Here is a 27,319-nt window from a genome sequence, read left to right on the forward strand (position 1 = left end):
GCCGTTGACTGATATTTAACACATTTTTTCCCAAAGCTTTTTTTTTTTTTTTTTTACAAAACTCAAAATAAAAAGATTAACTGGCTGAGCTAATCTTCTTTTGCATTTTAAAATATCGTCTGTTTGTTAGTAGGAAGAATGCAGTGTGATCCTTTTCTTAGTCTGTTTCTTTCCCTCACTGGGAGGTTTTTTCTCTGGGTGGAAACTATTGCTCTCCAGCTCCCCTAGACCCAGGACCCACAAATTAAGGCTAGCTAGCCCCTCCAGACCAAATCCGGCCCAGCACCTATTTTTGTAAATAAAGTTTTATTGGAATACACTAGGCTCCTTCATTTGCATAATGTCTGCGACAGCTTTCGTGCAGAGCTGAGTAGTTGTGACAGGAGTGAGCAGCAATGTGCGCATAAAGCCTGGACCATCTGACTTTCTACAGCAAAGGATTTTGCCAAACCCTGCTTTAGGTGCTTGAAAAACTTGAGTTTCAAAATAGGGTCTAAAAATCACAGTAGCAGACTTCTGAGATTATTTAAATGTGCCTTGGGATTAAGAGAAACACTTTAAATCTGGTCTGTGTGGTAACTTCTGGCCTACAACAGTGGTGAACAGACTTTGAGTGTTGGATAGTTGCTAAGATTCTTGAACTCAATACAGTTTCCTTGATCGTCTTCATGAATTCCTTTGTAGGCAGACTGGCTTTTCCCCGAACCACGCAACTGAACGTCATCAAAAAATCATCCTAGCAAAACAAAACGAATCTTGTCATTAACATTGACTCCGGAGTCCTTTAATAGTATAATTACAAAAACACCAGACAGAAGAACTTGCAAGCGAAAATTCGTGTCAGCTCGTTAGGGCTCTCCCACCTCAGGGAGAGAAATCACTTCTTAAAAATTGGTTTAGGGGCAGGTGTAGGGGGAGCTCTTTGAAAAAGAGCTGAACGAGTCCGGTTTAAACTAGTGGCACTCAGACCTCTTATTTAATATTAAGTAATGTAATCAAGGTACACGGGACTGCACTTGGCCCTCAGTCACACTGATGATTTGTCCAGGCACCCGCTGCTGCTGGGACACGGTACCCGATCGCGTCTCCTCTGCGTTCTGAGAACACCGCGTTGGAACAGGCCCAGCAGAGGTAGGTGCAGGCTGGGGACGCAAGCGTTTCCTACTGTACGGCTCTAATGATCCATCGTACTGTCACTTCCTTACTGGAAACTTCCTTTCAACCAATGTGTCGGCCGTCATTTAATAGCTGGTGCCATTCCTGCTCCGCAGAGCTGCACAGCGGGTGGTCCCCAAGCCGAGTCCCCATCTCTGCCTCCCCCGCGCTGGGGTGACATGCTGAGTGCCCCGCTGCGTGCTGGCTGACCTGGAAGGGAAGGGACAAAGCACGGTTTGAACCTCAGAACACAGAAAGCCCAAGATAGAAAGCCTGATGCACTCTGCCAATGGAAGGCCTCTTCATTTATTTATTTATTTTTTAAGATTTTATTATTTGACAGAGAGACACACGGCGAGAGCGGGAACACAAGCAGGGGGAGTGGGAGAGGGAGAAGCAGGCTTCCCACTGAGCAGGGAGCCCGATGCGGGGCTCGATCCCAGGACCCTGGGATCATGACCTGAGCCGAAGGCAGACACTTAACGACTGAGCCCCCCAGGCGCCCCAAGAAGCCTGTATATAATCTTCCTTCTCGAAGCTGCATCCTCTGGGGCTGGAAGTCCATCCCGAATCAGGGACTGTCATTTCTGCTCTGTGAGGACAGGCCCGGAGAAAATGCGACCCAAGAGGGATTTGGTGAGGATAAAGATGGGACAAAGATGGGGGCACCTCTGCCAGGATAACTGCGCTTTCTGCAACTGCTGCTGGGGTGCGGGGGGGGGGCGGGTGAGGAGAACAGAACGTTCTGAGACCTGCTGGGCCGAGTGGGGGGAAGAGCTGGGATCGAGGGCGTACCTTCAGGCACTGACCATGTAACCCCCCCTCCTTGGCTCTGCGCTCTGGGTCACATGTGCCAAATGAATCACGAGCCAACGACGGTCGGCTGTTTCGTAAAGCGGAGGCTGCCTGTAAGCGACAAGAACCCCAGCTTCCTACCTCTGGGGCATCTGAACGGTTTTCTTGTTTCATTAAGACACACTGCTCGTGTCAGCGTACGGAAGCCGCAGGACGGCGGGCCGACTCGGCATGTCTGTGCTAGCTCCCCCGCCAGGTTCTTGCTTTCCTGTGACCCTTCCTCTTGTGCTCTGTGCCAAGCTGGACGTTATTTTCTAATGCGGTGAAACTGTCCATCAGCTCAAGAGGACTAGCGATGCAGAGTTTGGGGAAGAAGCATTTTCAAGATGATGGAAAGTGTGCAGTCAAGATTCACATTAAACAGCTAATTGCACAAATGCCCCGAGGCCTTTCTATGAACCTTTAGTATTGTTAGTGCAGGTTATTTGCATAGAGAAAGAGCCACCATGTCAGATTTCAGTAGAATTTAGTCTAATGAAAACCAAGTTCCAGAAGGGCTAACTCTGGTTCCAGATAAGATGGAGCAAATGCATTTCTCCTTATTCCTTCCACAAAGTGTCACTAGAATCCCCAAACATGATACATATGGCAAAGATAAGACTCTGGAGGGTGGGGAAAAGAAGGCGGACTGACTGCAGACCTTGGGAAATGAGGGACAACAGACCTGTGAGTTCCCTCAGTTTTCTTTCTGCCTCCCCCATATCCTGGAATAGACACCGAAGATGCCAGCAGGCCAGATGTGCAAATGGTCACCGACCAAAAAGCCCCAAGAAAAGCCCATTATCTCTAGCCAAAGGACAGGGAAAAGGGTCAGCCTAGAAGCCAGAAACGAAGCACCACACACACAACCCACCCCCCTCCTGTCAGCAGAGGACTAGCGGGAAGCCAGGACTTCTAGAGTCCCACCCCCACCTGGCAGTAACCAGGGGTGCATCCCTTCCTCCACCAGCAGTGTCGCTGGAGGCCTGCTAAAAGAGAAGATCTAAATAAAATTCAGAGCTTCAAATGTATCCCAAATATTCAGGACACCATTAAAAAAAATCACTTGTCAAACCAAGAACCAGGGAAATTTTGACTTGAATGAGAAAGGGTAAGTGACAGAAGCCAACCCTGAAACAACACAGATTCTGAAATTATCCTCTCTCATCAGTATGCTTCCGTGAGCCATTAGGAACACACTTGGAACAAATTAAAAAATAGAAATTCTTGGCAAAGAAATATATATATAAAAAAGAACCAAATGGAAATTTTAGAACTGTAAAGTACAATAACCAAAATTTTAAAACCTCACTGGATGGGTTCAATAGCAGAATAGAGATGACAGAGTAAAGAATTAGTGAATCTGAAAAGACAGCTATAGAAATTATCTAATATGAATAGCAGAGAGAAAATAGAGTGAAAAAGGATGAACAGAGCCTCAGGGACCTGTGGTACTACAATAACTGACCTAGTCTCATTTCATCAGAGTTCCAAAAAGAGAAGGACAAGAGATTGAAGCTTAAAAAAGTACTCAAAGAAAATGGCTGAAAATTTCCCAAATTTGGCAAAAGATGTAAACCTACAAATTCAAGGGGCTGAGTGAAACACAAAGAAATCTACACCAGGATACAGCATAATCCAACTTCAGGGAAGACAAAGAAAAAAATCTTGAGAGCAACTAGAGAGAACTGATGCATTACTTACAGAAACAAGGCTTTGAATGTCAGTGGATTTCATATCTGAAAACATGGAGGCCAGAGGAAGTGGCACAATACTTTGCAAGTGCTGAAAGAAAATAATCGCCAATGCGGAGTTCTATATTCCACGAGAATATCCTTCAGGAATGAAGGTGAAATAAAGACATTCTCAGATGAAGGAAAACTAAGAATGTGTTGCTAACAGAACTGCTGTAGTACGAAGAACCACTATAGGAAGTTCTTCCAACAGAAAGGAAATGATAAAAGAAGGAAACAAAGCATCACAAATGAAGAAAGAACAACAGAGAATAGGAGTAAATTTAACAGACTATCCTCTTGAGTTTAAAGAATTATATTTGATAGTTGAGGCAAAAATTATGACACTGTATGACGTAGTTCTCAACATATATAGAAAAAAAAATACTAGAGAATTACAAAGAGGACAGGATAAAGGAACCTTAAAGGGACATGAAGTTTGTATACTTCCACTTGAGGTAGTGAAATGTTGAGACCAGTAGATTGCGATTAGTTGCGAAAGCACTAAAATAAGCATACAAACAAAAATACCTTAAAATGCTGCAGGTAAAATGAAGTTCTTAAAATTATTCACAAAACTCACAGGAAAACACAAACAGGGAAATGGGAACAATAAACAGAGGGAACAAACAGAAATCAAGTTTTAAAAATAGCAAATTTAAGCCCTATAAGATCAATAGTCACATTAAATATAAATGGTCTAAATTCACAAATATACAAAAAGAGACCAGCAGAATGGCTTTAAAACACGACCCAACAAAATGCTGTCTACAAGAAATTCACTTCAAATATGATATAGGTGGGTTGAAAGTAAAAGGATGAAAAGAATGTGCCATATAAACATGAATTGAAAGAGGAGTTGGTGGTGTGAGTCTTGGACACTTGTCATGAAGGGGTCTAGAGAGCTACTGCCATATGCTAAGTCTGATGTCACCAACCAGCTTATAGGTTTGCAGTTGAAACTGGGCATGGTTGTAAGCTCAGACAGTTGCAGATCACTAAGTGTCCTTATGTTGCAGTGATGCTAAAAGTGGCAGATCATTCAGGCCAAGTAAAGAACAAGTCCTTTGAAATGACAATTTCAGAATTTCTACAGGCAGTTCAAAGAAATTGCTACGATTATTGAAACTGTGTGAAAACTGATTGGTTGATAAATTGCTATCATTGTTCTAAAATCACGGGCTTCACTTTCTGCAACAAAACTGCATAAGGACCAAAGGATATTTACTGAATGAAAGTTGAATTTTGGTTTTTCCATTTTTTAAACAATAATCAGAAAAACAGGAATTAGTGGTGATCAATGCACAACTTTCTGAATGTACTAAAAGCCATTGAATCAAACACTTTAAAGGGTGAATTCTGTGGTATGTGAATTATATCTCAATAAAAAAAAATCAGGAAAAAAGGGCATCTGGGTGGCTCAGTCGGTTAAATATCTGATTCTTGATTTTGGTTCAGGTCATGATCTCAGGGTCATGAGACTGAGCCCCTCATCAGGCTTTGTGCTAGGTGTGGAGCCCGCTTAAGATTTTCGATCTCCCTCTTCCTCTGCCCCTCCCAACCCCTCATGCTCTCTCTCTCTCTCAAAATAATCAGAAAAAAGAAGAGCGGTTATATTAATATCAGATAAAATAAACACTGGAGCAAAGAAAATTACCAGGGACAACAAAGGAGAGTACATAATGGTAAAAAGGCTCAACCCACCAACAAGACATAGCAATCCAAAATGTCTACATATGCAGCAAACAACAGAACTTCCAATTTTCTGAAGCAAACCTGAAGGAACAGAAAGGAGAAGTAGACCTGTCCACATTTATACTTGGAAACTTTAATACCTCTCTCTCAACAATTAATAGAATTACTAGACAGAAAATTAACAATGATAAAAGGAACTATATAATACCATCACCCAAACAAGACCGAACTGACATTTATACAACACTCAACCTAATAACAATAGAAACACGTTCATTTTTTAAAGATTTTATTTATTTGAGAGAGAGACACACACACAGAGAGAACATGAGCGGGGGGTGGGGCAGAGGGAGAAGCAGCCTAACATGGGGCTCGATCCCAGGACCCCGAGATCATGACCTGAGTCGAAGGCAGATGCTTAACTGACTGAACCACCCAGGCGCCCCGAGACATATTTTTTTAAAGCATGCATGGAATATTCACAGCACAGGCCATATCCTGGTTCATAAAACAAACCTGAACAGATTTTGAAGAATTGAAATAATAATACAGAGTGTGTTCACTAATGATGGAATCAAACTAAGAATCTATATCAGAAAGATAGCAGGAAATTCTCCAGATCCTTGGAAATTAAAGAACACACAGAATTCTAAATAATCCACGGAATATTAAACAACAATATATTGAATTAAAATGAATACGCAACATATCAAAATTTGTGAGACACAACCAAAGCAGTGCTGAGAGGGAAATTTATAGTATTAGATGCTGACACAAATGATGTATGGTCTCAAATCAATAATCTAAACACCCACCTCCAGAAACTGGAAGAAGATAAACACAAGTCAATCAGAGGGAAACAAGAGCAGAAATCAGTAAAATTGAAACCAGAAAAACAATAGAGAAAAATCATCGAAACAAAAAGTTGGGTCTTTGAAAAGATTAAGACTTGGATAAATCTCTACACCAAGGCTAAAAACAAAAAAAGAGAAGACACGAATTACTATTATCAGCAATGAAACAGGGAATTCCACTGCAGAACTCACAGACATTGAAAGGATAAAAAACACTAAAAATAATTCTACATACATAAATTTGACAGCTTAGATGAAATGGACCAATTCCTCAAAAAGCACAAACTACCATAATTCATCCAATATGAAGTAGATAATTTGAAGTTAGATAGCTATTAAAAATGTAATTAATTGTTAAAAAACTCCCAAAGAAGAAATCTCCAGGCCTATATACTTTCAATGGAGAATTCTACCAAATATTTGAAGTAGAATTAACACTAATTCTACACAATCTCTTCCACAAAATTATGAGGCCAGTATTACCTGATACCAAAACTAGACAAATACCAAAAAAAGAAAACAATCTCTCTCATGAACTTAGGTGCAAAAATCCTCAACAAAGTATTAGTAAATCAAATTCAACAATATGTGAAAAAATTTATATATCATGACTAAGTGGGGTTTATTCCAGAAGGCAAAGCTGGTTCAGTTTCAATAATCAATCATGTGATCCACCATATTAATAAGCTAAGGAAGAAAAATCACACAATCACATCAATTGATGCAGAAAAAGCACTTCCATCCGTTAAAGGCATTTAACATCTGTTCAGATGTTAGAATTTCTATTATAGAAATACAGAATAGAAATTCTCAGCAAACTAGGAATAGAAGGAAAATGCCTCAACTTGATTTTTAAAAATTCTACATAAACCTACACTTAACCTCATTCTTTATGGTGAAAGACTGAATGCCTTCCCACCCCCCAAGATCAGGAACAAGGCAAAGACCTCTGCATTTGCTATTCTTATTCAACATAATACTAGAAGTCCTAGCCAATGAAATAAGGCAAGAAAAGGGAATAAAAGCCATGGTTACAGGAAAGGAAGAAATAAAACTGTCCCTATTTGCAGGTGATATGATTATATACATAGAAAATCCCAGGGAATACACACACACACGACTAACAAGTGAATTCAGCAAGTTTGCAGGATGCAAGATCAATATTAAATATCTATATGATTTATATATACCAGAAATGAACATTTTAAAACTGAATTTTAAAACTCATACTATTTACAATCACTCAAAAGAAATGAAAAGCTTAGATATAAATCTAACAAAACAAGTAAAGGACTTATGTGCTAAAAACTACAAAACACCAATAAAAGAAATCAAACAAGATCTAAATCAATAGAGACACATAACCATGTTCATGTATCAGAGGACTCAACAGTAAAAGATGTCAATTTTTCCCTCAAATTGATCCATATAGTAAAGATGTCAATTCTCCCCCAAATTGACCTATATAGAGATTTTAGAAAATTCCTATCAAAGTCTATCAATGCTTTTTGTAGATATAGACAAGCGTATTCTAAAATTTATGTGGTAAGGCAAAGAAACTAGACTAGCTTAAAACCTTTCTGGAAAAGAATAAATTTGGAATAATCATTCTATTCAGTGTTAAGATACATATAACTACATTAATCAGAACAGTGTGGTATTGGTGGAAGGACAGACTCATAGATCAATGGAGCAGTAAAAGCCCAGAAATAGACCTACCTATGTGTACGGCTAACTGATTTCTGACCAAAAATGAAAAAGCAATGTATTGGAGGAATGACAGTCTTTTCAGTAAATGGTGCTGAAGCAGTTAGACGTCCACAGGCAAAAACTAACCCTTTACCTAAATCTCACACTTTAAACAAAAACTAACACAAAATGAATCATAGAATTAAATGTATATAGAGATAAGTTTATCCTAAAATTTATAAGGAAAGACAAAACATACAAAATGTTTATCAGAAAACATAGGAGATAGTCTTCAGGACCCTAGGGTTAGGCAAAGAGTTCTTAGACACAGCAGAAAATGCACAGTCCACAAAAGAAAAAATTGTTAAGTTGGACCTCATCAAAATTTACAAACTTTTGGTTTGCAAAAGATCTTGTTAAGAGGATGAAAACACAAGACACAGACTGGGAGAAAATATTTGCAACCACGTATCTACCAAAGGATTTTTATCTAGAATATATAAATAACTCTCAAAATTCAAGAGTAAAAAACAAACAATCCAGTTAGGAAATGGGCAGAACACCTGAACCAACATTTCACCAAAAGGAGAGAGGGATGGCAAATAGGCAGACAAAAAGATGTTCAGTATCACTAGCCATTGGGAAAACGCAAATGAAAACTACAAGGACATACCACTACATACCTAATAGAACAGCTAAAACACAACACAGTGACACCACCAAATGCTGGTGAGGCTGCACAAAAATTTGATCTCTCATACACTGCTGGTGGGAATGTCAAATGGTACAGCCACTCTCAAAAACAGCTGGGTAGTTTATTATAAAAACTAAACATATATTTACCATATGATCTAGCAATTGCACTCATGGGCGTTCATCCCAGAGAAAGGAAACGTTATGTCCGCACAAAAATCTATACACCGATATTCACAGCAGCTTTATTTATAATAGTTAAAAACTGGAAGCAACACAAATGTCCTTCAGTGGGTTAACGGTTAAACAAACTGTGGCACATCCATACCATGGAGTACTACTCAGCGATGAAAAGGAATGAACTATCGATGCACGTGACAACCTGGCAACCCTCCAGAGAATTCTGCGGAGAACAGATGACCTCAAAAGGTCACATACTGCATGATTCCATTTATGTAACAATCTTGAAATTATACAGTTATAGAGATGGTGAAGAGCTTAATGTTTGCCAAGGAAAGGTCGGATGGGGTGGGGTCTATGATTATAAAGGGGTAGCCCAAGAGATTTTCTTTATGCTGGTGGAACAGTTCTGTATGTTGATCGTGGTAGTGTTTACACATATCTATACGTGACCAGGTTCCACAGGTCTGTGTGCACACATACACACAAAATGAGTGCATGTAAAAACCGTTGAAAACTGGGGTCTATAGGTCGTACCAAGGTCAACTTCCTGGTGTTGATAGTGACCTACGTGAAAGATGCGACTTCTGGGAAAAGCTAGGTGAAGGATGCTCTGGACCTCCCTTTACTGTCTTTGCAACTTCCTAGGAGTCAATAATTATTTCGACCAAATAATTTAAAAAATGGTCCTCTGCCACCGTTTCTTTGTGCCATGTGTTCAGCTCTCCATTTGGGTTGTTTTAAAGACCAGCAACAACGTGGCAGTAACTCGGGACGATTTTCTGTCAATAGCTCGCCAAGTGCGAAATGGTGCCTGGTCAGAGCCCATGTCCTGACAAATGTCCCGTTTATGGAGATATAGTACCAGCCCGACCTCTGGACCCCAAAGTGCTCTCTAAATCCTTTTATTAAAAATCTTTTTAAAAATTCATTTTATCTACCTGAAAGCTGCTTTTCACTCACGTTCAATTTTTTTTTTTTTTTTAATCAAATCACCGGCTGGAGAAGGTGGGAGGAGAGGAGCTCTGAAAACTCTGTGACTGCCTCTCGGGGGTCCGTGAACAACTGTGCTGAAGTCCCGCTAATCCAAGCTGGGCAGCCCACAGTGTGCCCGCAGCAACCTGACAAGGCCCCTTCTTTCTTCACGCCGGAAATGGGTTCCTGTCCTCCCAGAGTTCCTGAACGTCACTGAACCAGGGCGGGGATGCTCAGCATATACCTTCCAGTTCTGACGTCTGCCTCCATGGAGCCTACAGCCCCCCAAGTAGAACCTAAAAAACCTCTCAGTTAATTTCCTAACATTTTCTCATTATTTCGGGTTGTGGGTTTTGGGTTTTTTTGTTTGGTTTTCTGTTTGTTTGTTTTTGTTTTTGAGAGAGAGAGTACGTGCACAAAAGTGGGGGGGTGGGAGAGGGAGAGAGAGAATTTAAACAGACTCCCCACTGAGCGCAGAGCCCAAAGAGAGAGCCCTGAGATCATGACCTGAGCCGGAAATCAAGAGTTGGATGCTCAACCGACTGAGCCGCCCAGGTGCCCCTTGGGTTGCGTTTAAAACATAAGCATACCCATGAATTCTTAATGTGATGTTCCCCCAAATTCTTAAGCCCCAGTGTCTTAGATACAGGATTAAAATTTTAATTCACTCCAGATCTCACTCTTCGTACTACTTTGGGGCCCTGTTCATTTGAAGCTATGAAGTATTCAACTTTGTGGGCAAATTTAAAAACCAGACCCTTGGTTTACCAGCAAGCTACAGTGACCAAGTACCTAGCATTGCTCCCCCCCTTTTTTTCAGCTGCTGGGCGTTTGACAATGAAGAATTAAATTTGAAGCTACTAAACTTCTTGGTTGAAACAATTCCCATTTACCCAGAATCTGGGGAAAATAAAAATGTTTGCTACTGCCTCCAGCACCTGAAATGAGTGTAGACCCTTCTGGATATTCTTTTTTAAAGATTTTTTTTTAAATTTTTAATTATTTGACAGAGCACAAGTAGGCAGAGCAGCAGGCAGAGGGAGAGGGAGAGGGAGAAGCAGGAGATCCAGCAATTCCATTTCTGGGTATTTATCCAAAGAAAATGAAAATACTAACTCAAAAAGATATACGCATCTCCATGTTCATTGCAGCATTATTTATAACAGCCAAGACAAGGAAGGAGGCTTACCCTACACACTGCTGAGAATCTTTAAGAATCTCAAGATTAAGGGCGCCTGGGTCCTCAGTGGGTTAAGCAAGCATCTGCCTTCGGCTCAGGTCATGATCCCAGGGTCCTGGGATCAAGCCCCATGTCTGGGCTCCCTGCTCAGGTGGCAGTCTGCTTCTCCCTTTCCCTCTGTCCCTCCCCCTGCTTGTGCTCTCTCTAAGAAAATAAAAATCTTTAAAAAAAATAAAAAGACCTATACTGTATGATAACAGAAAACAGATAATAAAACAGTCTTAGTGCAATCAATTTACAGAATTCTAGAGATTTCAGTATATCACTGTTTGGTGAAGCACACGAAAAGGGTTGTTTTCAAAATAGGTGGCATTGACGTTTCACGTGAAGTCTTTCCTTAATACTCAATTCACAAATTCGCTTGCACTTTAAAACAACAACAACAAAACCGATCATGTACTTAAAGATTCAAAGTCATACTCCAAAGACCTGGGTGTATCTGACCTCCTTTGCTACAGTTCCCCTGGTCTTGAAATGACCAGCCGGGCCCTAAAGGCGGCGGGCTGCCCGACCGAGAGCCTGGCTGCCCTCCAAGGGAGCGGAGCCCCACTGCGCCCCGCAGGCAGCTGGCTCGGCGGAGGCTCCGGGCGCTACGGTGCAGTAACTCGGGAAGACACTCGGGGCATTTTAATCACACTTTTGTCGACCTTCGAGGCCGGGATGGGGGAGGAGGAAGAATCGCCTTCCTGCTGGCCTTCAAGTTTGAGAACATTCGAGTCGCCCGGAGGAACGCGCAGCCCGGCCCCCGTCCCAGCCCCTCCGAGGGCATCTGCCAGCTTTACACGGACACCTCACTTCCCTCCTCCAATTGCACTTGGAGATTTTCAGCCGCCCTTCTTGCAAGTGCTTCTCAGCGTCGCCTCCGGAGGTCCCCCCCCGCCCCCCGCCGCTGCCCACACACTTGTGCCAGGTGAGGCAGCCGGCGTGGACGGCCGAAAGCCGCTTCGCAGATGCTCCAAGCCGGGGCCGGGCCCTGGGGCTTGGGCTGAGATTTCCGGGTATTCAGCCGGGCCCGTTACCGCGGGCGAATTGCTCTCCAGCCCATTGTAACGGCCTTCCTCCTGGCCCCACTCCAGGACAAGCGGGCCGAGCACGGGCGTTAGCCTCCTCTTCGGCGGCCACGGCTCCTCGCGGGGGCTTCTCCCAACATCCTCCCCCGGCCCCACCCTCTGGGGATGAGGTTCCTGCCCAAGATCATCTGTTAACCCCCGCGAAGCTTTCTTAACCTTCCTGTTTTCACCTCAAATCGGTGAAATGCGGTGCTAAGGAAAACGGAAATGACTGACAGTGTTTACGACAATGGGGCCATCAAGTTGTTGGGTTGTTTTTTTTTTTCTTTTTCTTTTTTAAGGGAGCTGCTTGGGGATAATGTGAAAATAATACTTGAAAACCCAGAAATGTCAAAGTGCGGGCATTCCCTCACTGTGACTCTCAAGCGAAATGTCATAGGAAACATTTAGTTAGCTCATGCAACCGCACCCCCCAAATTGCCTAGAAATGCACTTAAATAGCATAAATGTTATAAATTATTTCCAGACTTTCCGTGTGAAAAATTAAGTGGGGGGGGGGGTGTTACCAGTACATTTGCACTAGTCAACTTACTACTTAAAACAACTCTCACTTCAGGTGAAAACGGAGTTAAAGAAAAAACCCACAAACAGAACTCTTGCCTGGGGAGCAGGGGGAGAAACTAGGGGAGAAGCCACTTGCTGGGACCTGGGCAGCCCAGGTGGAGCTGAGCTGCCCCCCACCCCCTCGCCGCTCACAGGGAGAGAAAAGGACTCACTTCTCTGCTCCAGAAATCCAAGGAAAACCTCAACCCATGCGAGTCATTCATTGGTCAAGCCCCAGAGTCAGCCAGGGCCAAAATTAAATGGCCATTATATTTCCTCAATAGGACAGGATAAAATAATAACATGCTTCCAGTTTGATCATGCCCACCCCCAGCGAAAAACATCCCAAGTTTCTGAGCTCACTCGAGAACAAAATGAATATGCTCCAAACCAGTATTTATGAAACTTGGAAACAGCTGAGTCTGCTTAGTTAGCTTTTGTTTTTTCCTTTCATTGAGCTGCTCCGAGGTATAATTTTAATTGGCATACATAATTGCTTTTGTGAGTAAAGTCGTTCCTGACTCAAATAAAGGAACTGAGTCAGTATCTTATAATATGCATTTGATCGCCCACCTGCAGATGTTTGTCATCTACCAAGTGGGGGCAGCCCCGGTTAGTGGGGGCTTGGGGCTAGGAAGTGCCGGAGCTTGGATCTGTCATTCAGGCAGCCCTCTGGCTCCCACAGGGGCTATTGGTTAATGGAGTGGATGAAGGTTGGGGGGGTGGAGGGGGTCACTGGGGTGGGTCTCTGCAGTCAGCTGGGAAGTCTGCTCGAGATTCTCTCCCTCTCTCTCTCTGCACCCCCCACCCCTGCTCATTCGCTCATTCTCTCTCTCCCAAATAAATAAATATATCTTTAAAAAGCAAATGGCACAGCAGCTGAGAGCAGGTTCATTTTGGCACGGGAGATCGGAGCGGGTAAACCAGTCCTCTCCCGGGCCCGCAGGACCGCCAGAGATTGCCGTATTTAGGACCAGGGCATGAATTTCTCTGGAGCTCGAAACTATTTCACTTTCCCTTTGCTGAGAAATAAAAATAGAACAAAAATAAATTTAAAAGGCATTCAATAATGCTAGGAATTCTGTTGTTCTTTGGCAGGGTGTGTTTGTGTGTGCTTCTTTTCAGCCAACCATATCTCTTCTTTGCAAAACAGTCCCCCTTGCCATCCCTAGCTGGGGGAGGCAGGGGGAGGGGGGCAGAGTGCACAGAAAGTCAACAATTGTTTGCAGAACCTGAAAAATGTATTATTTTCCTTTATTACATCCCTGTTGGTGATACCCTTTATTAGAGCAAGAAACAGCATCTATTTTTATTGCTCTTAAAATCCGAATATTCAACATATGCCAGCTCTGGGCTGTATGAAAGGAGGCCTATTTTTGTCTGTTTTGGTTTTTTAATTTAAATTCAATTAGCCAACTGATAGTACATCACTAGTTTCAGGTGCAGTGTTCACTAAACTATCAGTTGCGTATCACACCCAGTGCTCACCCCATCCCGTGCCCTCCTTCGTGCCCATCCCCCCGTTACCCCAGCCCCCCACCCACCTCCCCACCCACCCAGCAGCCCTCAGTTTGTTTCCCAGAGTTAAGAGTCTCGGAAGTCCTATTTTTAAAAACATTATCTTGGTTTTAGTCTTTTTGGCTTACGGTTCCCATAATCTCTCTGCAGCCGTGACGAGCCCTCTCCCGTCAAGCCTGGTCTCAGTCATGGGGGGAGAGTGACCTCAAAAGCTCTGGGGCCTTTTTCCCTACTGCTCCCTTGAGCTGTATGTTCTCTAAGAACTGCTTCGGTTAGCCCCCCAAGTTCATGTGGGGGCTGCTCCTACCGTCCCTCAGTTTGTCATCTCTACAAAAGAACGCACAGTCTCGAGCCCCTACCTGCTCCCCATACCTCACAAATGATTCTGTCATTGTTCTATTTCTGACTTTCTGTTACGGCTGGTTTCTCTGCTTCCAGCCTGCTGGCTGCCATGACCAAGGGACATCCATCACACAACATTCACCTCTCCCAACTGGCCCTCTAGACATTTTGCATGTCAGGCCAGATTTGAGGCCTCTCGCTGGCAGGGCCCGGGGACTGCCCTGCGTCCTCACGGTGCGCCCTGTGCCTTCTGGGGCTCCTCTGAACACCTGCCTGAAAGGCTTAACAGAAAGGGCTTCCATTCCACGCGCAAAAACCCGTCTGCCTCAGTGGCTGTGTCCAGAATGTCGCTCTACGGCAAAGCTCCTTGCCACTCGCGTTGATTTCAGGGGAGGGGAGTCTGTTCACCCTGAACACGGTGGTCCTCCAGGTCAAACGTGGTGGTCGTCCTTTACCGCCTCTTAACCCCCTAACTGAAAACTATCCACTGTCGGCTGATGCCCGTTTCTGCTCGGCATCCCGCACGACGGTCTTTAATGTGACCGAGGCCAGCTGCAGATGTCACACCCGGACGCTGGCGTGGTGCCTGCAGGCTGGGGGGGGGGAGGAGGGGGGCGGGGAGCAAAGCTGAAGGGCTCCAATTCTCATGAAGGCATCACTGAGCTCTGCGACTTTTCTCCAACTGAGACTGCTTCCTGTTCAGCTCCCAAACGGTTCTCCACTTCCCCGTGCTCTTGAACCTGGGCCAGGGCTGTTTCTTAGTCCTTACTGTGCTGATCCCATACCGCACAGAGGCAGAAATGTCTCTTTCAACAGAGCAGATTCCTTCAGCTCCACTCCGGGGTAAGAGGCTGAGGAGCCAGGAGACCTGGCAGAGAGGCACAGAGGGGTTCATTTCTAAGTCACCTTGTTCAACTGGGCCAGCGGGGCCACAAAAGCGAGACCAGCTTAGCTTTTTTAGTTTCTATTCTTCTCTGGGCTGTTCAGGCAGAGGGCAGCCTGAGAAAAGGCAGACTGAGGAATTTTAAGCCAGGTTCTTATAAATGTTTTTTAAAAGCATCACGCGGACTATTTATATTACATTTGTATTCATGGGAAGAAAATCTCTGCCGAGGCTAAAAAAAAAACCTCCTCGAAAACCCTCTGAATCCTGTCTCGACAACTGCAAATGGGCACTTCTGCCCCCCACCCCCGCCCCCACCCCAGACTACGAAGAGGGCTCTCAGGAGCACAGAGAAAAATGGAGCAAGGGTTAAACCTTATTGAAAATCAGCCACATTCCCCCAGTGAGAGTGTCCTGAAATAGCGGAAGGTCCAGTCCACAGGTACGACCCCCGGCGTCAGCACCAGAAGGCCATCCGAACAAGGAGCTTGCTAAAGCCGCCCGCGGGCATCAGTGTGGCTTCATAAAAAGGTGATCGTTTTTGTTTCAAAGTGTATCCAGTCCTTCAAAAGGATCACCGGAATGCCGCTTGCCAAATACACGGGGGCTGCAGGAGGGCTAAGAAGGCGATTTCAGCTGGGCATCCTGGTCACCACAACCCAAGGTATGGGCGCTCCTTCACCGTCTGAGACGCGCTGTGGGGTCAGAGAGAGGCAGGGTTCGGGGAGGAAGCGCTTTTCCACCCACCACACTAGCCGAAATGAAACCATTCGGCAAAATCCACGCTGGGGAAAGTCTGGGAAACAGACACTCCCAGAAACAGCTGCGGGGAGTTGAACACTGGTACAACCTTGAAGAACTTCACCTCTCAAAATGCAAAACATGTACACCACCCTTTGCCACATAAGGGTCACCCTACTGTAGCTGTTTTCCTCAGAGAGATACTTACATGTGTGCACACGACACTATTAAAAATGTAGCAATGAAATGTTGGGACTAGGAACTAGTTAAATATGTTATAATACACTCCTATGGTGTTTTACTAGGTTTCATTATTTTATTTCTGTAACCTTTATTTTTTAAAAAAAAACTAAATACATTTTATTTAATTTATATTTTTCAGAGGAGGGGAGCGGCAGAGGGAAGAGGGAGAGAGAATCTCCGGCAGAGTCCCCGCTGAGCACGGAGCCTGACGTGGGGCTCGATCTCACGACCCTGAGATCACGACCTGAGCCGAAATCAAGACTCGGACGCTCAACCGACTGAGCCACCCAGGCACCCCTATTTCTATAACCTTTAGATCATACGTCACAAATAAGATTTTGTCACAACTGAATTTAGTGGAAGCAGAGGAATCGAGTCCACTATTTTCTGAAACACTGGTACAAAAAAGGCAAGGGAACAGTGCCTTAGGAAAGATTATTCATAAAAGACCATCAGAAAAACCCCTAAGCAAAAGCTCAATAATTCATCACTAAGTTTAGTATGAACAGGTACAGATTTATTACAGTGAGCAGGCATTCAGTTCCAGGCTTAAGCCCATAAATCTTTCCCTAAACATTACCGATCCTTCTAAAGGACAAATGCTTGAGCTCGGCAGCACTTTAGACACTGTTAGCTGTTGGAACATTCCATAGAAAAATGGAAAATAATTCTGTGAGAAGAGGATGGCAACAAGCAGCAGCCAGTATTCTCAGACTTTCAAATTACCAAAGAGCATATACAATTTTAGTCGAGAAAAAGTCCACATTTTTTGAAAATTAAAGTTTTAGAGCAACCTCCCCTCCCCTCTTTAACAGGCACAGAAATACTGAAAAAGTTCCTAAAAATCTAACTAACTGGTTTACGGAAAGAAAAACATGCCCTTATTAGTTGTTAAATGCAGTCCGTCCGGAGACTCTTCAAACACAGGTGCTATTCGGGCCCTCGGCCGGTGGGCAGGAACTGGTGGTGAGGGGGCCAGAAAGCAGCGAACAAGTTCCCTGGGTGTGTTCTCCGCAGCGCCTGACCGACTTCAAGTACTTCTCCAAAACAGTGATTTAGATGCGCCGGAGTGGCTCAGTGGGTTAAGCATCTGCCTTCAGCTCGGGTCGTGATCCCAGGGTCCCAGAATCGAGCCCTGCATCGGGCTCCCTGATCAGCGGGGAGTCTGCTTCTCCCTCTCCCTCTGCCTGCCACTCCTCCTGCTTGTGCTTTCTCTCTCTCTCTTTCTCTCTCTCTCTCTCGGGCAAATAAATAAATAAAATATTAAAAAAAGAAAAAACCAAAATAGTGATTGAGAATCTGGAACTTGTGAATTCTCTTCACCACCTTCTTCAAAGTCACATTTTGGATAATCTCATCGTCGCTATCAGGTTTCTGGACTTGAGTAGATAGGAGCAGAAATCCAGTACAGCCAAGCACCGCGACTGCCTACAAATGGGGAGAATGGAAATTGGTGCGGCCACTTGATGGAAAATGGTGTGGCGGTGCCTCAAAAAAATTAAAAATAGAGCTGCCATGTGATCCGGGAATTCCACTTCTGGGTACTTATGCAAAGGAAACAAACACACTAACTCAAAAAGAGATCTGCTCCCCCACGTGCACTGCAGCATTATTCACAATGGCCAATGCGTGGGAGCCACCCAAGCGCCCATCAAGGGCTGAATGCACAGAGACAACTTGGCTCGTCTATATACAGTGGGCTATCAGTCAGCCATAAACCAGAAGGAAATCATGTCACTTGTGGGAGTCTGGAGGGACCTTGAGGACATTATGCCTATGAAATAAGTCAGAGAAAGACAAATACCGTAGGACCTTCCTTAGATGTGGAATCTAAAAACAAACTCATGGAGAGAAACGGGTGAAGGGGGGTCGTAAGGCACAAACTTCCAGGTCTAAAATGAGGGATTCATGGAGATGTGGTGTACAGCACGGTGACTGTCGTTAATAATACTGTATGGCATATTTCAAGGTTGGTAAGAGAGTAGATCCTAAAAGTCCTCATCACAAGGAGAAACATGGTAACTGCACGCGGTGACGGGTTAACTAGGCTGTGATCCTTTCACAATAACACAAATACGGAATCGCTATGCCGTGGCCCTGAAACTAACACGATGTCCTCAGTCAATTCTATCTCAATTAAACATTTTTAAGGAATTAAAATTGAAAAGATTTAACTATCCCAAAGAGGGCAAAATACGTTTGAATTTGCAGAAAACGTTTCTAGACAAATACCGCAAGAAATGTTATTTCTTCTAGGAAATACATGTGGCTGCTTCTGGAAAGTAAGACGGGTGGGTATTTTATATCCTTATATAACTTTTAAACTCTTTCTCCACCATGTGTTTATATTATTTCTAAAAAAAAAAAAGTGGGGGTGCTAGTTTCAACATAGCACCTGATTTCAATCCACTGGCTGTGTTAGCCTTGACAATTACCCAACCTCTCTGGGTTTGTTTCGCCATCTGCAAACGGGGATGCTACGTACCTCATGTACCTGCGATGAGGACTAACTCCACACAACACGCGTGGAACGAGTAACACAGTGCTCAAGACAGGCATGCAATAAACGTCACCTCCCCTTAGCTCCAAGAAACCCCGGAAATCCTCTTAACCTCCGTTCTTACCGGCAAGAACACTAAAGCCAAAAAGGTTTAGGGGCTTGCCTATTGACAAGATACTTCTTGTCAATCAAGAAGTAACCAAGAGAGTCAGGCCTAAAGCCTGGGTTCCCACCCCCTAACATAAAAACTGATTTCCTATGCCCTAAGGAATGACTCTGTAACTGTCTCGTGGCCACACCTCACTTTGGTAGGGCCAGCCTCCTCCCTGGCCTCACTCACCAGACTGGAGGAGTCTTGATTTTTCCCTAAACACCAAATCCACCAGCAACTGAGGGGGTCCTGCCCAGGAAGGCAGCCCCACAGAGGAGCTCCAATTACGTCTTGATCAAAGGCAGCACTAACCCCACAAGGGGATAATAGGATTTGGATGTGGGTGTGTTTTAAAGATTTTTTTTTTATTTATTCATTTGACAGAGAGAGACACAGCGAGAGAGGGAACACAAGCAGGGGGAGGGGGAGAGGAAGAAGCAGGCTTCCCACCGAGCAGGGAGCCCGATGTGGGGCTCGATCCCAGGACCCTGGGATCATGACCTGAGCCGAAGGCAGACGCTTAACGACTGAGCTACCCAGGCGCCCCGGATGTGGGTGTGTTTTTTAAAAAAACATACCCCATCCTAATTTCCAGCCCTCTGGCTTGAATACAACACCTGCCTCGACTTACGATCGGCAGTTTTTTTTAAGATCTTATTTATTTATTTATTTGAGAGAGAGAGAGAGAGAGAGAGCAGGGGGAGGGGCCGAGGGAGAGGGAGAAACAGACTCCCCACTGAGCAGGGAACCCGATGCAGGACTTGATCCCAGGACCCTGAGATCATGACCTGAGCTGAAGGCAGACGCTTAACTGACTGAGCCGCCCAGGCACCCCTGACCGGGGGTTTAAATGGATTTTGTTGAATGAGAAATTCTATGTGGGGACAGTGTTTAACGAATGCCTGTTCTGTGTTTAGGCAAGAGGTTCTCCTTTGAGTGATATTTATGCATAAGCCGTTTGGGGCATAGTATCCTGATTAAGATGGAACGACTTTGAAAACGCTTTGGTGGGGATTTGGTGGTAGCTGGTCATTTCTTTTTCTGTTTGGATGGTTTCCTTAGAAAGAAAGCTTTCTGATCGTTGGGTTATTAGTTTACAGTGCACTTATCTCCTTTCCTCAATTCGTTCAAAGGGTCCATCTGGGGCGCCTGGTGGCTCAGTCAGTTGAGTGACTGCCTTTAGCTCAGGTCATAATCCCGGAGTCCCGGGATCGAGTCCTGCATCAAGCTCCCTGCTCAGTGGGGAGTCTGCTTCTCCCTCTGACCCTCTCCCCTCTCATGCTCTCTCTCTTTCTCAAATAAATAAATAAAATCTTTAAAAAGGGGGGGGGTCCATTTATCTTGTCAAGGACAAAGACCAAGGTGTCTTAAATGCCTACCGGGATGAAATCTTGGGGCCTCCCCCAGGGGGAGGTCAAGGGGAGACATGCTGAAAAGGACAGGACAGCACATCCATCTGTTTGGATAGTGTGTACAATGATGGATTATTAGGTAAGAAGCCAGGACAGCAAAGCATTTAAAGGAATGTGAGAGGGTGATAAGTGGAGCCGTGGATAATTGAAGACAGTTTTTCCCTTTCCATATTAACACCCTCCAGCTGCTTGGAGCCTCACAGCTCCAAGTTCCTTTACATAAAATGCAGTGGCACACACTTCGCTGCTCACCCACAGCCCTCCAGGCCCCCACCTGGATCTTATTCCAGGGGCAACAAACCCGCCCGGGCGACGGACCAGGACTGGTCAGGTCTGCGGTTCTCGACTTCGGCCGGCCCGCACAATCACCTGGGGAGCTTTTGGACCATCCCAATGCCTGGACCCCACCCCGGACCAATGAAACCAGAATCCCTGGGGGGTGGAGCCCAGGCACTGACATTAATTTAAAAAAAAGCTCCTCAGGTGAATGTAATGCTCAGCCAGGGCTGAGAACCATGGCTCTAAGCCAATGACTGACCATCCCGTTTTCCCTTTTGCCGATTACTGGGCTCGTGCGGGCCATGTGAACGAGTGCCTGCCAGTGAGAAATAATAAAAGGACGTCGGCTGGGGGGGCGGTTCTGGGAAGGTTTTATAACCAGATTGAAGGCGAGACACACGAGGGAAAACTCCTCCGCCCCTTCCTTACTCACTAACCAGCTTCCTTCCTTCCTGCGTTTTAACAGCCCTGCATAGCTATGTGAGGAAGTGATGCTTGCAGCTGAGGCTACCATCTTGTGACAGCGGGAGGAGAGGCCGCTGAAGGAAAGCCAAGAAGGTGGCAAAGACAGCAAAGGGCCTGAGTCCTTGGTGACTCGGTTTAGGGTGCTGTGGTCCCCACCCAGGCCTGAAGAATGGTGCCCTGACTCCTTCCCTGCCATATCCTGGCTGTCAGGTATGCGCCGGCCATAAGCTGATCTGGTTAACTCAGGGGCAGCACCCCCCCGCTGGGCTGGGGGTGTCACCAGCTAGACCCCCGAGGCCTGACGTTGAATGCCACCTGCTTGTACTCACTGACCCTTGTCTCACGTTTTTCCTTAAGCTCTTCTTCCAGGCTTCTCTCTTAACTCAGGCAAATGGAGACCAAAAACACCCCTCGAACTATAGCGACCGCCCCGACGAGACCTCCAGCCAGACAAGACTGCCTAGGCCAGTTTGAGCATAACCGGCCCCCAGCCCCACTCGCACCTGTGCCGATGACCACGGAGTGACCTCTAGAATGACCGACAACTACTTGTACCTCGTTGTAATACCAAGATCTCCGCCCAAGGAGGAGCACAAGCCTCCCTTACATAACAGGTGTGTATAGGCAGGTGTCCTTAAGGCGCATGCGCGGCCTCATGCCCGCCTCTACAGGTGATCCCAAGGCTCCCCTACCTAAATATTCATCCTAACCCTAAACAAAAGGAACCCATTCACCCTTGCTCGGGGAGTTATTGCCCGTGATCTTATTTGATGTGATCTTATTGGAAGTGATCTTATTGGAAGTTATTGCCCATGATCTTATTTGATGCAAATAAAGTTTCCTTTGTGCAGCAACTCCACCTGCTGTATTTGTGACTCACCAAGGAGCCAACTCCCGTCGTGGGTTCAGTTACCGGGTGTGGATGATGCCCCGCGGGAAGGCCAGCCCGGGGGAGGGCGGCTGCCGAGTCGCCGGCTTTCCTGCGCAGGTGCTCCCGGCAGCTCAGGGGTATTTTATTGATTTGCTCAGCAGCTGGAGCTTATGCATAATAAGGCTAAGTGTGTTTTCCACCCCAGCCTAGCCTCTTGGCCTGGCCCAGGTGCCAAAGGTGCTGCGAGGGGACACGAAGGGGGCCGGGTAAGGAGAGATGCTGAGCGCCGGGCTCTAACACCCACGCTGCCCCACCCTCGCCAGGCCAGGTGTGACTTTGGGCAGGTTACCTGACCTAGAGCTCTGAGTCCTGGATTCATCTGTAAAACCGATGCTAGGTCAAAGTAATGACACCTGTACAATGCTTACCTCGGCGCGCGGCACAGGGGGATCCATCCCCTTCCGCAGAGGAGAGTGGGGCAGATTTCTTGGCAACCCCTCAGTGGATCAGTAAGGTTATCTTTCTAGGAACCAGGAATACACGCATTATGATGAATCCACTGGCTGATGGCGACATGGTAAGTGCCCAATAATTCCAGCAGAAGTGTGGGAAGAAGGGCTCAGTCACCAACGTACGGAAAGAGCCTAGAGCTTGCTCCCAGATGTCCCTGCAGCCCTGCAAAGGAAGCCTCACTGGCCTTCGGAACAGCGGCACCAATGTCACGCACCCAGATTCTAACTTCCTAAGGGAAGGATGCAGATTGTACCCTCTACCCTCCTCTCTATTCTCTTTCTTACTTCACCCCAGTCTGAGCTCAGCAAATGCTAGTAAAAAATAAAAACAATGAAGATTTCTGGGAGGTCGTCAGTTCTTAAAGCCATAAAAATGCTGCAGAATTCGTCCCAGAGAGGCTTTCCCCCAGGCCTGGGAGGGAGGGTGAGGGGCCATTATGCTACTTACATCTGCAAAAACAGGATTAGCAGATGAAAGGATGTTTTTGTTAAGATGTGACAAGTCACCCTGTGCCTTACCTTCCTTTGCTCTGGAAATCAGGAAAGAACGCAGACTTCCTAGCAATTACAGAAACCGACCACGAAAACCCCTTGATTACTGGGAGAAAAATCAGTCAGCTTCCGAAAGCATCTGCAGCCCTGGTCTATGAAACAACAACCAAATCCATCCTCATTAACATCTTCAACTTTGTCTTCAGAGCTTCATCCCAGGGGAATACTGGATTACACTATAAAATAATGAATGGAAACTTAAGTCACTTCCGCCCACCCGGCCCGGCTTTTCCTCCTCCTCTGGACTGCACAGGGCAGAAGCCTGCCCCCTTCCAAGTCACACAGAGTTTGGGAAAACGCGTTCCCATACCGCTAACTAGACTCCTAAGGTCAGCATGGTACAGAACAAAGTACAGGCCAGACACGGACCCAGACACGGAACACACGCCGAGGTCATTTACGCCCCATCTTAGCATCTTCGGATGGATGCTTTATAGAGAAAGGACACAAAAAACTGGGAGGGGGGGTGTCTTTCCACAGCTGAAGCTGTTTCTGCCACTCTAAGATTCCCTCTCCCAGAGGGATGGGGCAAGGTGCAGAAAGCCCAGCCCTCGGGTCTTGTCGGCACTAGAGGAAGCTGACTAGGCAGCTCTTGTGACCTGATGTGAATGGGATATGGTCCAATATCCTGCCAACGCCAGCCGTGGAGGGGGATGGGGGCAGGGAGATGTTCCATGAGCCAGGGGAAAGCAAAGTCCATTCGATGCGGCTAGCCCACAGCAGGAGACACACACGTGTGCAAAAACCGTCGCGAGTAAGGCCTTGTCTACACCTAATGCTTGGTAACTTAGAAGGCACGGCCTGGAGCCGCGCTTTAGGGAAACAGAGGCAGAGAGTAAGTGTGAAACAGATTAGGGGCAGGGAGGATAAGAGTCGATAACTTTGCACCAAACCCTGCTTTGGGCTTTCTCCGCGCCTGCTAACACTGTTGCACAGTTTTCCCACGGGAACAGATTGGTGTCAAGATAAAACCCATCAGCCTCAAATGGCCCCCGAAATCAGATACTTTTCATGTCAATTTCCAGTCTCAAGTTCCATGATGACTGTTTCCCGAACCTTCTTCACTCTCCTCAGACCTCTTCCCTCCTCTGCCCCTCTTCTCTCTCCCTCTCCTCGCCCCAGTCTCCCAACAGGTGACCGACCTTAACTCCTACTTCACCGGGGGGACCGGGAGTGCGGAGACCTGGGTTCCGCCTCAGCCAAACTTAACCCCGCTCGTCTCAGGGCCCTCCTCTGAGGGGGCAGGTGGCTACGCTGGCGATCCCGACGAGTCTCTTCCAAATTCTACCAGCCGCGCTTTCCCACCCGCTCGGATCTATTCAGCCAGCGTGAGATCTGGGACGGCATCCACCCCCCACCCCTTCCCCCTGCAGGCTGGTCTGAGCTCCCCAAAGACCCTTCCCTGCCCGCAACCCGCCCGGGGCCACCTTACCCGGATCCGTCCTGGGGGCGCGCGTTGGGAGGGGGGGCGGGCAGGGGCTACGTGGCGCCGTCGGCCTCGGTCTCAAGCGGCTTCTCCTCCTCCACGGGCGGCTCCAGCTCGCCCTCCTCTCCGCTGCGAGGGTAGGCCAGCAGGCGCATGGCCGGAGCGCAGGCCGCCTCCACCTGGCGCACCTGCTCCCGGCTCAAGCGCTCGCGCCAGGCGTGCACGGCCTCGCGGGCGTCGCGCGCCGACAGGTGGAAGGGTCGGTCGGCGCCGTAGGCCGCGCCCCGCGTCATGTTGAGCGCGAAGGCGTCGAGCGCGGCGAGCGCGCGCAGCCCGGAGAAGCGCAGCAGGCGGCGCAGCTGGGTGCGCGGCTGCCGCACCAGGTCCTCGTAGCGCAGCCTCAGGTAGCGGCGCCGCAGCCAGGCGGGCGCGCCGCGCGCGAACAGCAGGTCGCGCAGCCAGGCTTCGCAGATCACCTCGAGCGCGCCGGTCAGGAAGAAGTCGGCGCGCGGTGCGGCGGGCAGGGCGCGGGCCTGGCCCCCGGGCCGAGCGCCCACGCCGTGCGCCAGTAGCACGCGGTGGAAGCGGTCGCCCCGCTGGCGGGTGCGCAGCACCTGGATGCTCTCGCGCAGCAGCCCCTGCCTGGACTTGAGGCGCGAGTTGTGCACGGCCCGCGGGTCGCGGAAAAGCTGCACCACCTTCAGGTTGAGGCCGGGGTCCCGCAGCAGGGGCACCAGCACGCCCAGGTCGAGGAGGCGCACGTCCTTGATGACCACCACCGGGTACTTGCGGCACTCGGCCTCCAGGGCGCGTAGAGCCACGGGCGGGCAGCTGCGCTCGCAGGCGGCATCCTCGACGAGGCCGACCTCAGCGCGGGCACGGGGCGCGCCGGGGCACAGCGGCGGCGAGCAGATGACCTTGTTGGTCCGCCAGCGAAAGAGGGCGGCCGTGGTGAGATTGGCTGCGCCCGGGGCGCGCGCGGCGGGGTCCCCCGGCGGCGCGTACAGCCGCAGCACCGAGAAGTCGCAGCGGAAGAGCGAGCGCAGCATGTCGCGCAGCGCGCCCTGCAGGCTCTCGGCGTCGCCCGGATACAGCGCCTGCCATAGATGCCACATGGGCTCGTACAAGTAGAAAACGTCCGGGTGCTGGTTAAAGAGCTCGCCCAGGAACGACGAGCCGGTGCGCCAGGTGGCATGCACATAGATGTGCTGCTTCTCGCGAGACACCGCCTCCCCGACGGCGCCGCTGAGGTTGCCCGGGGGCCGGGGGGGCTGGCCCGCGTCCCCCTCCGCGGCCGGCCGCGCCTCCCCGCCCTGCTCGCGCTCGCCCGCCGCCGCCGCCTCCAAGCTCCAGACTCCCAGGCTGCGCTGCACGCCCGGGCAGTGCCCGGCGCCCTTGTCGCCGTCGCGGCCGCCGTCCAGCACGGAGGGGATGAGCAGCAGCACCAGCGTGTACAGCACCAAGAGCAGCGCAAACTTGCAGGACTCCCGGCGCCGCCGCCGCCGGCCCTTCATCGTTCACCGAGCCCCCCACCCTCCGAGCGGGTGGGGCGCCCGTCCTCTCCCCTTCCTCAGAAATCCCGTCCTGAGCCCGCTCCTCCGGCCTCTTCGGGCCCCTCTGCGCCGGGAGCGGGGAGGAGGAGCGGAGCGACCGACCGGGCCGTGCATCCACCAGGGGGAACTTAGGAGGCGGTGGTGCTGGTGGCGGCGCCCCTGCCCTCTCCCGGCTCAGCCGCTGCAGAGTCGCCTATTGGCTGCTTTGGCCGCCGCCTGCCCCGCCTTCAACCTCGCCGCTTCTCCCCGCCTCTTTACCCGCCCGGGATCGCCCACGGCTCCGCCAGATCTGGGCGGGGTTGCCGCGGGGTGGGGACGATGGTTGGGGTGCACCGAGCCAGACCCCACCTTTCCCCAACCCCTCCGTCGTGAAGTCAAGTGTTCATGAATCGACTTCAAGCTAGGGAGGGGCTCGTGTGTACGGAATGTACCCAGTGACTGGACACGGACCCCACCCGGAGGACTCCACCGCCTCTCCTGTTTTTATGTCCCCTGCCTGGTCATCTCTGTCGTTGGCAGGCTCGCCTCCATCCTCTTGAGAGCGGGGCTCCTGGTCCCTATCCACGTCCAGCGCCCCCATCAGCCCCGGGGGGGTGTCACTGAGCTCTGGGTGGGAGAACTCCTCCGCTAAGATAAAGATACGCAGTTGCACATTGCGTGGTGGACCCGAGGGATTGGAAGCGCTGATGCATTCACGCAGGGCAATCAATGTGAACTTTCAAGTGTTGCCTCCCTTAGGGCTTTTGCCCGCCGAGGGCTATGCACATTTCTAGACACCCTGAAGATCAGTTTACTCATTTGTAAAATGCAGATAATTTTTAGCACCTCCGTACCTCCTGTCGTTGTGTGAGATGGGGTGGGGGGTGTCGTTTGTTAGCACCGCATAACCTAGCCTGTTCTGACACGTGAGCAAAAAGACATTTACAGGGGCGCCTGGGTGGCTCAGTTGGTGAAGCGTCTGCCTTCAGCTCAGGTCATGATCCCGGGGTCCTGGGATCGAGTCCCACATCGGGCTCCCTGCTCAGCGGAGAGTCTGCTTCTCCCTCTCCCCCTGCCCCTCCCCCCTGCTTGTGCGCTCTCTCTCTCTCTCTCTCTCCCCCAAACAAATAAATAAAATCTTTTTTTTTTTTTTTTAAAGACATTTACAGAACTAGAGTGGTAGGATGGTGGACTTTCTCAGGAGCTCAATGTTTAAAAGGACCCATAAGCA

At 48.1% G+C, this 27,319-nt stretch overlaps 1 protein-coding gene and 1 pseudogene across 1 annotated transcript; one reads left to right on the top strand and one right to left on the bottom strand.

Moving 5' to 3' along the window:
* Positions 1 to 762: 762 nt before the first annotated feature.
* Positions 763 to 26,413, bottom strand: CHST7 (carbohydrate sulfotransferase 7). The gene is made up of 2 exons (XM_036090709.2): positions 24,563 to 26,413; positions 763 to 1,365 (listed from the first exon to the last, which is right to left on the bottom strand). The coding sequence occupies exon 1, from the start codon at positions 26,068 to 26,070 to the stop codon at positions 24,610 to 24,612; it is 1,461 nt and encodes a 486-aa protein (XP_035946602.1). The 5' UTR covers positions 26,071 to 26,413; the 3' UTR covers positions 763 to 1,365; positions 24,563 to 24,609.
* LOC118534697 (COMM domain-containing protein 6 pseudogene) lies at positions 4,644 to 4,858 on the top strand (annotated as a pseudogene).
* Positions 26,414 to 27,319: the final 906 nt, after the last annotated feature.

This window comes from Halichoerus grypus, chromosome X, assembly GCF_964656455.1.
Source record: "Halichoerus grypus chromosome X, mHalGry1.hap1.1, whole genome shotgun sequence".
Lineage (NCBI taxonomy): Eukaryota > Metazoa > Chordata > Mammalia > Carnivora > Phocidae > Halichoerus > Halichoerus grypus.